The following is a 15976-nucleotide window of genomic DNA, read 5'->3' as shown; positions in this document are numbered from 1 at the left end:
GGTGGGAACTGGCTCAGGCACCATTTCAGGAAGCCTGTGAATGGCAGACTTTAGGAAACTTCTTGCTTAGACTCAGCTTTCGTTTCACTTTATTTCCTGACCTTCGGTCGTCCTTTAGCAAGAAAGCACTTTTCTTTTGGGACTCTTTCCATGTACTCACCAACGTACGCATGTACATTTTAATCTATGATTTGTACCACATTTGCAGGATGTACTAAGTCAACACTTCCAGGTCTGATTTGCCACACAGGTGGTTTTCCAAGTAAGATCCAGGGTGGAAACTGCAAGATTTGGGAAGGCCTCAGACTTTGGGCCTGGTTCCCCTCATTGTCTCCACAGATGAAGAAAAGCTTAAAGTAATGATGCTTGGGTAGATTCCTGCCTACCCCCAACCCTGTCTCTAAACCTGCAATTCCTGTGTCTCATGGAATTACTCAGCAAAATAATTATTTAGAATTTATTTAGGTCTACTACATCGGTGCCAACCAATAAGTGCTCAATCACTATTTGTATGTAGTTATTACTTCTTAAAAATGATGTCAAAAAGAGTCTATCAATTTAGTTAGGCCTGGGCTGCCAGATACAAGTGAATAGTTGCTTAACACATACAGCAGCTTGGGGAAAGAAAAAAAGAACAACCCATAATAAAATTACAAGGTGCATTAGATTCAAAACCGATCCCAAGAAATAAAAATACTAAGATAGATAGAGGAGGAGAGTCCACAGCTTCATTCTTTGGTGTCATCCATCTTGCAAAGTCTATTAACTGTATAAAACTAGGAAAAGTACAAAATAGCTGGATATATTTAAGCTGTTTCCAACATGTAATTAGATTTGCATATTAAATCTCCTTTTCTGTATTACACACAGACACTAAAAAAAGAACAGGAAACAAATTTCCAAGGATGAAATCTCCACATTTATTTCTCTTTCATGTGCATAGAAAATGGCAGTGAAGTGTCCTATGAAAGAGGCAGGGAATGGCCACGGCGCTGCTATACCAGACTGGACTTTGTGCTTCAAAGGTACACTATTCATTTTTAAAAACAAAAGATGTAATTTGTTTTTAATTGCTAATGATTCCTTAGGTTTCCCATTTGTTTTTTCAGTTGTCAGTCTCTTCAAATCTCTTTTCAAATGACACACTGCATTTACAAATGATGGCACTTAACCAATGTGGCATTTCCATATTTACACCAACAAAAGAAATTTACAAGACATAATAGCATACAATCTTGACATTTAGTAATAGCAATAAAACATGAAGGGCATCCATTTTATTTTTTTTTTTCTGTACAAACTATCAGAACATAACTTTATTCACATTAAAAAAATCATCTTTAATTTGATTTGACCTACACATACCCCATCTCATTTCACCCATTTCTCAAATCTCTCATCACATCGCCCACACCTTCACCAAACTATGGAATCTATAAGTAATTAGATCTAACACCTAAATTAGAGCTTAGAAAGTTCTCTCTCAAAGGTTTCCTCACTTCCCTGATAATTCCTCAAAAAAGAAAAAAAATGCTCTTCACTCGTTCCTTCCATTTCACTTTCACATTTCATCAGCAATTCAGCACGACGGGCTTTTCATTTCAATCCAAACAACAGTAGAAAGAAAGAGTTCCTCTACTGAGCATGTTGATGCTACACCCATGAGTCCGGGGACCCTGGGTACTGTTCTGCTCTATAAGAAGGTCGTTTAGTGGCATAGAAGTCTACATAATTTGTGGTTGATTTCAGTCCATACTGTGTTGAATAATCAGTAGAAGCTGGAAAGTGAACTCGGTCATCAAAATAGGGATCTTCATAGCGATGAGGAGACTGCAGATACAATCTGTATGCATCAAAGTTCTTTCTCTGTGTGTCATCTTGACTGTAATACAGCTGTTGATGCTGTTGACAAAATGAAAAAGCAAATAAATCAAAGCAATTTTTGGAAATACGTGTTTAAGTAAAATTAATGTGGGCTTCCTGCTTCATGTTTTTAAAGCAATATTCGATATTTGTGAACTTATGGTTCTAGGTTGGTTCTGGTACATGCTGTCTGTTTACTAATTGATTTGAAATATTTTCAACTACAGTTAGAGTCGGGCTTGAAGTTTGCTCAAGTCCTGTCCTAAAGCCTGCAGAAACTGATGCCTCAGGAGAGCCCAGGACAGCCGCAGGCTAGCTTCCTCCTTCTCAGAGGCCCAGTTTGTGCTCTGGGGTGGAGAGGCCTTCTACCTGAGCATGCCCCAGGAAAGGACGGCCTCGATTACTGCTTTGGCACAGGGGAACCATTAACATGTGATGAAGTTAGTTGGAGGTTGGATGTTGGGCTTTGGATAAGTTGTACAACTGTAGAAACATCTTTCACTTTATTTTTATTTTTTGTAGAATCATCTTTTAAAACAGGTACCTTGGAGATGAAGATTGAGTCCATCCCTCAGTTTTAGAGAAATATGTCGTTTGGAGAAAAACAGTTATACTTTGGAAACCCTGCTGTAATATTAAAACAGTAAGCAATCTCCAGGCACGAGAGCAGTAAAACTAGAAGAGGCATCTGAGTAAATCCAATTCTAAAGGAAATTTCTTCCTCAAGCCTAGGCTAATAAATTTGTCTACAAGAACACAAGGCGAAACACAAGTGGGCATCCACATAGGGCACCTACTCCCATTTCCTTTTGTGTTGTCTTATCTTTGATCTCGTATCAGTCTCTCCAAACATGTTTGGAGAAAAACTGTCATGTCTTTCTAATGTCTCTCTTTCCTCTTGATCAAACCCAAAAAGTAAGATATAACAAACTTACACACAGATAACATCATATTCTGGAACTAAATGCATTCTAACATCATATGGATTTCAGAGCTAAGTTCTCTTTTAAATTTGAGTTATTATTCTGAGGCTATTTCTCCTGACTAAAAAACTATGGTATAAATTATGAGTAACTTGGGAAGTTCCTTTCCTTCCATCTACAGAGAAAAGGTGATGAAATGGAGGGAGGTTTCAGAGAACCCTTATCTGAAAGATAGGATACGGGCTTGCTCGTGCATCCCTTGCGGCTCATGTGTTACTGGAAGGTAAGAGGAGAGAGCAGATGACCCCAGGTGGACATGGGATCAGGAAGGACCAACGCGAATTTTAGGTCCCCCGGGACAGCAGAGAATGAACAGTACAGCCTGAGGGAGAGTGGGGCTCCCCCCAGCAGAGGCAAGTCCATTTTCATCTGAGACTAATGGGGACCTGGCCACGGACCCAAGTGTTGTCAAACCATGGAGCCGAAGTGGGAGGGAGTCATGAAGACAGAGAGCGAGGTGCACAAAAAGGAGAACAATGAGATGAGAAAATGAAGTGTGCTTACCAACCTTTTCCCACCCAGTGGATGGATGAGATTTTTGAGATTAACAAGGAAAATGACAGTGGGAAAAGGAAACCGTTGGACAAAGAATATGAGTCAAAGACTTCACAGCAGGTTCCCATCAGTGGCACGGTGGCCTCAGCAGCACCAGTTTGGATATTCAAGGACATGAGGCAAGTGATTTGCTTAAACCACGAGGAGCTTCCAAGGAGTGAAGACCCCCAGAGAAAGCTCCTCAGCCCCTGCTGTGCTGGCCCAGCTCTGGCAGGTCAACCGGCGCAGACCCCTTACTGTGTTGATGCCTGCTAATCGGCCTTCTGTAAAAGTGATATTGCAAATTCACCTGTAGCCGTCTATTTTGTTCTCTTGCTGGTGAGGAATAGGAACTGATGTAAATTGGTGAAGGTTTGCTGGAGCCTGTAAGAAAATATTTTATGAAATTAAAACTAGTGCTCATTACTCTGGTCCACTAAGCTGCGTGGGCTCCCTGTACTAGCACTGACTGGCCTGCTTCCCCGGGGTGAGCACACACCGCGACAGCCTGGGCTCCCCGGGCCTCGCCTGGCGGCTGCTTACCCCAGAGCTATAGGCGCTGATGAACAGGCTGTGTGCGCTCCGCCAAAAAGCAGTGCCAATGCATAGCTCATCCCCAAAGGACTCCTTCTCAACCCCAGGTTGAACCCCTAGGGCACTGTTCACACCTGAAGATCTTCCTGACTGGCTCTGAACAGCAGCCTTGCTCCTTAGCTGAGGAACACCACTTTTCCAAAGCTATGAGATAGAACACTGGTTCAGATGGGGGAAGGGAAACCTCAGAACAAGCTCCATGCCTTTAAAACAGCTTTGATTCAAATTCCCAGGACCTAGAAAGAGCAGGCACAGGTGTGTTCTAAGCAGTCTGGCCACATTGGAGGCATATTGTGTTTGCCATATTTAAGTACTTTTTAAAGCAAAAAGAACCTGGTAATTAGTTGTCTTTAAGAGTCCACAGTAGACTCCTGATGCTGATGATGTCATAGGTTACTCTTCTATTATTGTTATGGTTAGAAAAGATTTTAACCTGTTTTTTTTTTTTTAATGAGGAAAATGAAACATACTTGAAGCAAATCAGTTTATTGAAGCAAGCAAAGATACAGAAGGGTGTGCATGCTAAGAAGGCAATATTAAAATAAAGCAGGCTGCTGCAAATCTGAAGTAACAATGCACTTCCGTTTGTATGTGCAATTCTTTTGCAAAGAGCTTGATGTTGAAAATGTAGCATCTGCAATTTTCTGAGCTATTAATTGCCATAGTAACAACAGTCGATTAGTAAACAGTCCTGTGAAATCACAATTTCAAAGACAACAGCACAACCGAGACTGCTCCCCCAGCAGTTAAGTTGCCATCAGCTTTTATTTCTTTTTAATAAATAGGTCTTTTGAGAAAAGAGTACTTTTTTTTTTTTTTTGATAGCTCACGCTGCCTTATTTGAAACCTCTAAAGTAGTTACAATATGCTACATAGTTGAGAATGGGGACAATATGAAATCTCAGTAACCCTTCAGGTTGGCATTCTTTAAATAAAGTATATGCACAGCTTTCAGAATAGGATACAAAATAGTAATACTAATAACATTATTTTTGTTATTCTTAAAAAATAATCACTCTGAGGAGAGTCACATTATACATTTTGTTATTCATTCAAACTCTTTTCCATCCTCAGGCCAGTCTAGGAGATACGGCCCTGCAAAGCGGCACAGAGCTGGGGATTTGATGTGCTGGGACGTGCAGGGAGAGACTGCGCTTGAGCAGGGAGCAGGGGAGCCAGCAATCTTCTTATTTGGATGCAGTGCTCTTTTTATTTGTGGTCACCAGGCCACTACCTCAGCTTTACTTAGAACAAGCAGAAAAGGCAACAGCCCCCGGAGCAGGAAATGGAGAGACTGGAATGTGGTTTGCTGCTGGGGGACCGTCTCAATGTAGGCACGGGTGACTCCCCAGGCCGCTGGCCGAGTGCCTGGAAACACACAGCTTTTCGAGGTACTCTATCACACACCCAACTGGCATCTTACCAGGGTACAGGCCTTTATGTGTGGCATCCCCTTGGCTATTGTAATACTGCATAGGTGGCTGGGTCCTATCGTATTCAGAGCGAGGGTCTCTGATTCCTAACAGTGCTGGTGAGGAAGAGGTGCTGCCAACTGAAGGGAGAGGCAAAAGGAGGAGGGAGAGAGAAAGAGGAGAAGAAAGAGAAATCAGACTGTCAGTGCCTCTGGAAAATCCTCTCTGGAAAAACAAAGGTCAGAATTAGAAGTGCTGTGCAGCTGGTGCTATAAAGGCAGCCCTGAGTAACTGGGAGGCGACCTCTGGGCCTGCCACTGTGAAGCGCTGTCAAAACCTGAGCTCATGGGCTGCCCAGTTAGGGAGACACAGCATGGAGGTCAGGCAGGTGTCCCCAACAGCGGGCCTTGGTGACTCGATCAGGCCCTTGACACTGAGTAAGAACTACTGACTAGCCACACAAGAGTCACATTTCCTATTGCATTAGCTCAGTTCAGCTGCTTGTAAAAAACCCATCTATTATCCTTTATGTATAGCTCTTCAGTAAATAAACAGACGTTTTATGGGATATTTTGATTTCTAATTGTTTCAAAAATACCTACATCTTCAAATGTGTTTGAATAAGAAAGAGTTCCCAGCCCATAAAATTTTTAATTCTTTTGTGGTGATTGGCTGTGGTGGATCAGGAAAATTATGTAAACTCAGTAGGCCCAGCTTGTCAAGAAGCTGACAGTGCTGAGAAGGCTGGCTCCCAAAGGCCCAGATTTTTTAGCCCAGCTTGAGCCAAACATTTTATAATAACATATATATCCATGGGTCTCCCTTTGGACATTTTTGCACAAAAGGAAAACACTGCCTATCTTTTGTCTTTTTTTCATTATAAAATTCTCCTGCTTGCACTAAAGTCAATTGTATGAGGTCGCTCATTCACCTGACCGACCTGAAAGCAGCCACACCCTGCTACCACCAGTGGGTTTGCCTGCACTGATGCTTCCAGGGAAAGACTGATATTGAAATTTTTTCCTTACAACATCACTTCACTGACACAGGGCTGCTCTGTGTTAAACAAGGGTGAGCGCCTATAGGCAGTGAGCATTAATGGGCAGTGTCTATGTGCTACTCCCCTTGCTGACTTCCTAGGGGGTGCTAGGACAGACAGCATACCCACCTGCCTCCCACAATTACATTAGCAAAGCATCAGATGTGCCCATACACAGCTACCACACCAGTGCTCAGGGATGGATAATCAGTCCTTAGAGTAAGTGGAGAAACAAGTGTGAATTATATTCTACCTCTAAATAAAACCCACAAAGGTACCCAGGAACTTGGACAGGGGATCAGCAACACTGTCCAGTGTGTATAATCAAAACAAGCTCATTGTTTAGTAACTATGTCTTTATCTGTCTGAAATTACTATTTTGTCTGTATATATGCTTTCTGTTACGCAGCCAAATCTCTTACTTCCCCTTGTATCTCTAATTCTGAGTCCCTAAATAATTCTCAGCATTTTAATAAAAGAAGACAGCCTCAGGTGACACCTGGGAGCTGGGCAAGGATGTCAAACACCAAGTATAGGTCTCTTTGAAGAGGACAACCCATAATTTAAAAACTATGATATAAATATACACCATACACAGTAGGCACAGATAATTTTAAAAAATTCCTAGTACAAGCGGAGACATCCAGTTATGTGACAAAAACCACTGGTCACATATTAGTCTTCATGGACATATATGTCCCCATGAGAAATAATACTGCCAGTGGCAGCATAGTTGACTACAATGGATACTATTTATATGTCAGAATGAGAGATTTACAGTCAAATAAAAAATATCACTTTTTCTGTTTCATTCAGTTAAGAACTAAATTTATAGGACTGACTCAACTTGGTAGTAATATTCTGTCTTTACATGTGAAAAGAAAAAATTAGTCTGAATCTCAAAACGTTCTTTCTACCAAATTAAACCCAACCGGTAAGTAGGGAGCAAATCAAAGGGAATTCCTGGAAACCCACCTGTAGGGTCTGCTGCCATTGGTCGTGAAGGCTGGGGGTTTGAAAAGCACCCAGGAGACGGAGGTTTAAGTGGTGAAGAAGGTACAGGAGGAGATCATAGCTCTCCTAGGCTGTGGGTATCAAGGTCCTGTCTAAAGGATCCAGTACAAAAGAGTTTTCACCCAGAAAACTCAAAATACTTGGGAAGAAATTTCAAACTTACAGCTGGCAGGCAGAGCAACCATTTTCAGGCACAAACTTGAGGTTCTCAAACTGCTCCTTGCTTTCCTGCACCTGCATCCCCAGGGCAGCCTGTCAAATACAGATTGCTGGGCCCCTTCATAAACCCAGAGAAGCAGAATCTTGGGGAACGGGGTGGGATGGAGGGCCCTGGGATACCTGTATGCATTGTAGTTGGTGTAAATTTGCATAAACTTTTAAAATGAAAGGATTTGGAAAGTGGGTTTGTTGCTTACAGTGGCAAGTAATTCCCAAACAAGGCTGGAAGAGCAAAGACTGAATACCACAGGCTTAATCAGCTTATGTTCAATCTTATCTGGTTGAGAAACAATGTCCTATCACACACATGTTCTCACCAAAAAAGTGGAATTTATCCACTGACCTGATTGAATGATGGGTGACATCTGTTGGTTGGTGGTAGACAAGGAAGGATGTGATTTGAATCGGTCTCGCTCTAACGTTGACACAGGTGTAATAAAATGGTTTTGATTCCACCCATCCTGTGGAGTTAAAGGAGAAAAAGAAACCTCTCAAAATGAATAATGACATTTCATTACAATAAATGATTACGAATGTGTGCTCTGATGAATGCTAATTATGCCAGCGCTATTCTTGTAAGTTACCTTCTTATAAATGCTCCGGAGGTCCCGATACTGCCATAATGTATTCAAGACCTGGGCTGCTGCCTTCACCACTTTTAGAGATCTAGGGAGAGAGAGTGGATGTTAATGACTGTGGGTGGCACAGCCTCAGGCTCCTAAAAGATTCAGGCTGCAACCAGTGGCAAAGAGGCCGTCTTTCCAAGGACCGAGGCAGAGGGCATGGAAGCCACGGCTGAAAAACACCAGCAAACGATCAGGTACACCTGGGGGCCGGTTACGCTCAGGGCTGTCCAGGGTTGGCGAGGGCCAAAGCGAGGCTCTCAGGCAGTCAGCTCGGTGGCGAGGAGCTATGGGTGGGGTGAGCCTGTGCCCTCTACATTGAGGGCCTCTTTCAGCCTTCCCATGAGAGGGGCCCTCAGGCGCCCACCATGTCTACTGGGCTGACTTCGCTGGGGCTTTGGGATTAATGTGACCATGACCGTGCACCCAGAGTGTCTGAGGACCCTCTCAAGTTAATTTAATATGTCTCCCCCCGCATTATTAGGCCTTGATAAAACATCTTCATTGCCTTATCATTTATACCTCTATGAAAACAAATGTAGATATATACTCTAATGTCTGATTTAGGAAGTATGGTCAGTTATTACTTCCCCTCTCTGAAGACATGTTGCTGAACCCAAGTGCTCTGTGTAAGCCCTGCTACCCTGAGTCACTGCATCGCATCTCCAGAGGCCTCACCAGTAAGTGAAGAGGAACGCGCAGCTTCCTGCTTCAGCCAAGGCCTTCATATCCCCGCGTCAGGGGTGGAGCAGTGCTCACGGAGTCGGGCGTAAGGATGACTGACTGCCTTTCTTCAGAATTCATTTTAACATTGAAAACTGACTTACAATATATACAAAATGGATATACACCACTTGGGGGGGAGGGTTTGTCACTATGGTACCTTTAAGGAATGTCAGATGCTACCCTTCCTTTGCTCAACACTCTCAATGGCTTCTGGTTTTACTCAGACTAGAAGTCCAAGTCCTTATGCTGACTTTCCCTCCCCCTCCTCTCCCCTCGGCTAGCTCTGCTCTGGTCCCACTGGCTTCCCCACCTGAGGCAGGCACATCTCAGGGCCCTTCCCTTGTTCTTCTCTCTGCCCAAGATGCTCGTGCCTCAGAGACCACACCACTCCCTCCCTCCCCTCCTCTAGCCCTGTGCTCATGCTGTCTCCCTGAGGCCTCTCTGGCCACCCTGTCTAAAACTGGGATCTCCTCCCCCTACCCCGCCATGCCCTGTCACCTTCCCTGATTTGACTATTCACCCCACCTCTCAGCACCATCCGACAGGCTAAGTGTGTTTCTCACTCAACTGCTGCCTCCTCTAGCTCACCCACGGAAGGTAAGCCAGCTGAGGGCAGAGGCTGTTGTGTGATCGGCTCACTGCGGTAGCACACAGCACGGAGGCAATATATATTTGGGAAATGAATGATAAGGAAAGGCAAGCATATGTTCAGCTGACAACTTCATTTGATGTAGGAGTTTCTGAATCTCTTATTTTGAAAAAAGAAATGGTTAGATTTGGTGATAATATTTTTTCCTTTTTACTATACAAAGTTTTGGCACTGGTTTGGGATTTCTCCAGCTTCTTTGTATGCCTTTCACAAATGAAGGCTCTAACAAAATTTTAAGAGCACCGAAAGTGATTATGGCACCTCAGGGAGAGGGGAGGAGACCTGGAGGGAGAGTTAATGGACTGAATCTTAGCTTTATCTGTAACGTTTCATTTCCTTTAAAATAAAAATGAAACTGTGCTTTTATTATTAATGAAATAAAAAGATACATAAGTAAAGGACTAAAAGAAAATATGGTTAATGTTGACAGGTGTAGGTTCTGGGGGAGGAGAATATATTTTATAACATAATTCTTATATTTTAGACATTTCCTTCAAAAGTATAAACTGAATGACAAGACATAGTGAGTTCTTGTATTAATTGTCACTCAGCCAATTAGTAAGTATTTACTGAGCACCTATTATGTGCCAGGCTTTGTTCTAGATGCAGAGGATATATCAGTGAACAAAAAGACAATGTCTCTGCTACTGAGGGAGTTGGGAACCAGAGAAAGTCCTAGTAACTTCTTAGCGGGGAATCCGTGCTGTGAAGAACAGAGCAGGGGAAGGGGATGGAGAGTGGGGAGAGACAGGCCATTTCACTAAGATCATGTGGCTGCTGACCTACTGTGTTGTGCAGACACCAAGTAGCCCTACTTTTTGCTTCCTCTGAAGGAATCTCTGAGTTGATAGTAGGACAAACTCATAGTCAAGCTATAGTTCCATGACAAACACCTTCTATTTTTGCCATTGATTCTCTGATCCCTGCTTTTCTGGCTTCATCTATTACGTGCCACCCAGAAGCAAAGGGAAACGCAGGATGCAAACCCAGGGCATGTCCTGAGGCCACACAGCAGGCCCTGCTGCAGAGTGGTGATTTTAATACTTTCTGGGCACCAGTAGAGGAATCAACCCCTCTACAGAGAATTTAAGATGTTCTTGCATAAAAGGCCTGGAGCAGAGCCAAAGGTGCAAGGGAAACGGTGCTCCAGATTTTTCGCATCACGGCATTTCTGATTCTCTCAGGGTCGGCACGACCAAACGTGACTTTAGAGACAGAAATGAATGTAGAGGTGTTATAATAAAGTAAAAACCAGAGAAGGGGCCATATGACTGCAAATGCCTGCCCCAGCAAACCACTGGAAATCGGTTAGTGTACTGGCATGTAAAAAATTTCAGAAATACATCTTTTCCAATAGGAAACATATCCTCAACCAAGGCCCTTATCACAGGACCATCCGAGGAATGAGGGGCCTGTGATCTCGCCTCCCTGCAGCAGACTTGCCTGTCTCCTCTGCCCTTGGTTATGTTCACCAGCTTTTCTATCCCCCCGGAGTCGGCCAGGGCTTTGGCGTTCTCCATGTTTTTGCTGGTGACCTCATGCAGAGCACAGCAGATGGCCGCCATGGTCTCATCAGACAGCACGCTGGGGCCTGTGCCTCCGGGAAGCCGGTTCACCAGGTCTCGCATGGCGTATTTACCTGCCAAATGCAAAATATGTTATTCTACTTTCAGAAGGTGCCAGATTTTTGTTCTTGTTCTTAAAGGACTGTGACTATGTAGTCTCTTAATAACAAAACCGCAAAAGATAACAGGGAAAGAAACTATGGCAAAGAATAAAATGACAAATAGAACCACAGGGTAAAGTTAAGATTTATTGTAATGTCACTTGAAGAAATGATTGGTTTATAAAATATTACTGTAAATCAGTGAAATAAAATGTAAATAAATCAGTGTATAAAATCAAGTAGCTTTAGTTCAACTATTTTCATTAACAGAAAGAAAGAAAGGAATTATGAGAGTAAATTTTATTCTTGATTCAATGCTTATGCATCAAAAATACCTCAGTTTCCTCTTACAGCTTTTGAAAACTTAATGCTGAATAAGGTTTAAAGCTGGACAAAGCAAGATGCCAAACAATAATTTTCATTAAATCTTTCCGGATCTTACCATTTGAACTATGCAGTTACCCATTTTTATTAAGAGTATGTATCAGCTGTTCTGACATCAACAGTGATAATAACATGTTAGTTTCTTTTAAAGAAGACACAAGTAAAATTTTGGTATTATAATTATGGCTATATTAATTCCCAGGAGTAACTCAATAATAATAAAGTTCTTGATAGGACAGGCTGGGAGTCTGCTAGCTACTGAAGTATTTCTTTAACATACTCAATTTCTCTTACTCCTCTCCAAAATGAGATTATCTCTGGCTTTTTCAATTACCAGGTGACAAACTGGAACAACTGCACTACAAACAAAAGAAATTAATTAAAGCCCAAGTGAATATTTTCTTAAGTTTGTTTCCCCCCCCCTCCACTAATAAATAAGCTTTTATTAAAGACTTATTTATATATCCTGGTAAGCAGCAGAAGACTGGTCCTGACTGCACACTGCGTAAGTCACAGTGCGTCAAAGTGAAGACTAGCTTCCTCAGAGCACACCCTCTTCTGAAGAGCGGGAAAGCTGCCCTGACCCTGTGAGCCAGAAGATAAACGTGGTTTTCAAGAACAGATGGTAAGTCAGCACTGGTGATTTTGAATACTCACAAATGCCTGAAAGGTCTGTGATGTGTAATTTGTCATTTTGCTATGGCATAACTTTAAATTGTGCTCCTGACCCTTGGGAGAAGGCAGCTTACTCTGCAGACGAGTGAGCCCAGTGGTTCCCTCAGAGCCTGTAGCTCCAGACAGCCCGGTTGGTTGGAATATGCAGTCATTTTTGTGAAGTGACAAAACTTTGTGTACTTGTGAAAAATGGCTCTGAAGAGAAAGTCCATTGCTAGTGTTGGTGATGGACGTGAGGAGAGAGTGAAGGGGTCAGAGACGGGCTCAGACCTCTTAAGAAGGAAGGAATCTTTATAGGGAAACAAGAAAAATGGATACATGAAACAGTTCAAGTGTGCTCCAGGTGGGTAAAAAAATGCTCATCAGTGGAGAGAGAAAATGCTTGTGAAAGTTTAAAAGGGAATTGGGACGTTCCCAGACAATACAGGGATGCACTGAGAGAAGGCTAACACTCTTCTGTTCCTTTTCCCCAAAGATTTGGGGCTTCGCAGCACTGTCCCTGTACCTTCCACTCTCCTGTGTCTCCTCCCATAAGATTTATGTTGTCAACCCTTTATTTTTTAGCATTAAGAACGTCCAAACTACATGTATTCTTTTATAAGAAATTCTAATAAAGATTTCACAAAAATAACATAAAAATGTATCTGTTTAGGGACATAAAGGATTTCTCTCAAGGAAGTGTGGGGACTAAGTTACGACACATCAACTGGAATCAGGCACCAGCGAGACTGTATGAACAGGGTGGGAAGAAGCTCCGTTCCTCTCTGTGGGGGATGATTTGAGTCAAACACATGTGTTAAGAGAGTACGTTAATCCAGGTGATAATTTAAAATAGCAATTGTGCCAGGTACTGTGTGAGGTGCTTTTTTTTAAGGCGCCAGCGAATCCTCACAGCAACTCTTTAAGGTCAACGTTATTGCCTTTGTTCTTTCCCTTTTCCTATCTTCATTTTTGTCTCCCTCTCTAATGACAGGTGTATTTTAATGAGTTCAATATACACATATTCACTAATCCACCTGAGGTTTTATTCAATTTCCTCTCCTTCTCCCGTGACCTGCCACAGTTATGGGCCTGGCCTGGCGCTGGGCGGTTTATAAGTAGCTACCTCACTCTCTCATTTCATTTACTTGTAGAACCCATGGTGAGGATGGCGGAGAGAGTCAGCTCCCTTCCAGAGAGGGGCTGAGAAGTTTTCTTCTTAGATGAAGGAACTGAGCCCAGTGGGCTCAATATAGGACTACCCCGCACCCCCACCCCAGGTTCCACAGCCAGTGAGCAATAGATCTAAGATTTAACCTGAGGGCTTCTGGGGGGGGGGGGTCTCTGGTCTTTTCTTTACTCCATACTCTCTGCTTGAGATGTGGCAATGCCCTGGAGGCAAGCAATCTAAGCTGCGCAGGGTGCAAAACTTGAAGAGGCCCCGTTCTCAGGTTCATGAAAGTGTCCAAGGGTAAATGTCTCCTTAAATTTTGTACTCTGTGTGCCTCACTTGCCTAACCCTAGTCCTGACCCTGCCCTAGGATGGAAATAGCCTTGGGCTAGTGACTGTAGTCCGCCTACGGTTGAGCAGTCACACAGACTCTGAGAGGGAAAAAGCTACAAACCTTTCACGTGGTTTCTTTTTCTTTAACTTTAGAATATTATAGTGTTGGAAGTATCAGTTTCAAGAGTCAGAATCGGAGAAGTAAAACGTTTTGTTTCTCCAGAAATGAACCTCGTAGGAAATGGAGACATCAAATCTATTAAGTAGTGTTGTAATGTATAAGTAAAACTGCTAACTTTTCTGAAAATGTACCTTCTCTAATCAAGGTTTAATTAGTGAACCTGCCTTCTGATGAACAAGAATAGTCATAAAGAATAGACAGCAGCGGGTGTACCCAAATATGCAAAGAAAACAGGACCAGGACTTAGTTGCTAATGATTTTAAATGTCATATTTTTATAAATCAAAAGAAGAACTTTATAAAATGTAGTTATTCTCTCATTATAGCTCACCTGGTCACCAGAACATACCTATGAGCTCCTTGTTACGAACATCTAGTGCCATATTCCTCAAGGCAGTTGCCACAGAAGAAACCACTCTATCATTATCCATTCTCAGAAGTTCTACAAGGATGGGGAGCCCTTTTTCTTTGCGGACGGCCGCCCGGATGTACGCTGCAAACTAGTGAGCAAAGAGCAAAACAAGGCAATAAGTAACACAGAACAGAGCTCAACTCTCAGATGTTAATGTTGCCTAAAAATGATGTTTCCAAAAGATGAACTAATAGATTAAGTGTTTTCTTTCCAATTGGAGATTAAATTTGTGGTGTCAGTAAAGAGAAAATCATAATTTGGGATAAAGATAGGCTAGGATGACTGATTGAAAAAAAAAAATTCCTGAAGCCTGAAAATCTCAAACCACCATCTGCCAGATATTTTTGTGCAGAAAAGAGAAGGCAGTGACTACTTTCTACCTCAAATACATTAACATGATTAAGGAAGAATCTTGTGTCTTCTTTGCAGCTGGACCCATGCCAGGTCCAGAGGCTATAAATAGGATGGCAGAGTTCGTCACCGATCATCACACATTAAAGGGAACCTGTCTCCATCAAGTCATTTTCCACCCCCATCTTCTCTGCAACAATATTTACAGTTCACAACCTTTCGAAGGGATTTCTTGGAAATATCCCTTGCCCCAGAAGAAAAGGAATTCTCCAGAAACCCCAAGCAACATAACTCATGTACACTGGTGGAAAAGTAGTACATTTCTGTGTAAAATGCTCTCTCATTCAAGATTAGTTAGCTGCTGTTACTTCTTTTTTAAATCTGTAGTTAAGAAAGTCTTTTGTGATTATGAGGCAAGTCTGTACAATGAGTTAGTGTGTGCATCGTATGAATTGGAAATGAATGCTAAGTCATCAGGGAAACACCAAAAGAATGAGAAAAAAGGTAACATTTGAAAATGGGACTTTAATCTTGTTTTGAGCCTTCACTGACATTTTTACCAAGGCAAATCGTCTTTCAAAATTTTGGATAACTAAAAAATATTGCTCATTAAACATCTAATCCTTTCCAGCTGCTGTCAAGACATCAGGACAAAGATCTACCAGACCTTTGTATTATTTTCAACATTAAAATATGTGATTTACAGCTCAGTTTCTTGAATACCAACAGAAAAGATTATTTTAATAACACAAATAAGAGAAAAAGATGCATTTTAAAGATCCTATTAATATCTTTCATATGAAACACATACTCTTATTTTCCAAATCAAGTGAAATCTATGGGAGATATAGAACATATGACTGCTACAGGGCAGGCACCTCTATCAACTCTTTCCCGGAAACCTGCAGCAACGGAACCAACGCCTGTCTCGTGCAGAGACCAAATGGCTAAGCCCGGCCTGGAGCACCTCCCCACCTGAGCTCCCAGACACCGGTGCTCCCCAGACAGCTTGCGACTTGGTCGCATCTGTGGCCGTGATTATCTTGTTTTCTTAACAAGGGTTCAATATTTTGATTTACTATTTTATATATAGTAAAATATTTTTTGTTTTACTGTTCATATTTTTAAATGAGCTTACCATCTAATTTTCATTCACTTGGTGATCCCAG

The 15976-nt window shown here is 42.2% G+C and overlaps 1 protein-coding gene across 8 annotated transcripts in view; it reads right to left on the bottom strand.

Annotated features, from left to right (window-relative positions):
* Positions 1-906: 906 nt before the first annotated feature.
* Positions 907-15976, bottom strand: part of PKP4 (plakophilin 4) — a 239611-nt gene continuing 224541 nt past the window's right edge. For 5 of the 8 annotated variants that reach the window (XM_054562431.1, XM_054562432.1, XM_054562433.1 and 2 more), the window contains exons 16-22: positions 14394-14544; positions 11100-11295; positions 8243-8324; positions 8002-8119; positions 5398-5526; positions 3691-3764; positions 907-1902 (exon numbers count right to left, since the gene is read on the bottom strand). In XM_054562431.1, the coding sequence (XP_054418406.1) occupies positions 1654-1902; positions 3691-3764; positions 5398-5526; positions 8002-8119; positions 8243-8324; positions 11100-11295; positions 14394-14544 (999 nt within the window). In that variant the 3' untranslated portion in view covers positions 907-1653. The remainder of the gene's footprint in view (positions 1903-3690; positions 3765-5397; positions 5527-8001; positions 8120-8242; positions 8325-11099; positions 11296-14393; positions 14545-15976) is intronic. The other 3 variants (XM_054562436.1, XM_054562437.1, XM_054562438.1) reach the window with 1 other exon arrangement.

This window comes from Pteronotus mesoamericanus, unplaced genomic scaffold (assembly GCF_021234165.1).
Source record: "Pteronotus mesoamericanus isolate MK-2021 breed Mesoamerican mustached bat unplaced genomic scaffold, CSHL_Meso_final scaffold_651, whole genome shotgun sequence".
In the NCBI taxonomy this organism is placed as follows: Eukaryota; Metazoa; Chordata; class Mammalia; order Chiroptera; family Mormoopidae; genus Pteronotus; species Pteronotus mesoamericanus.
The sequence above is the reverse complement of the archived record's forward strand: the minus strand, read 5'-3'. Positions and strand labels throughout refer to the sequence as shown.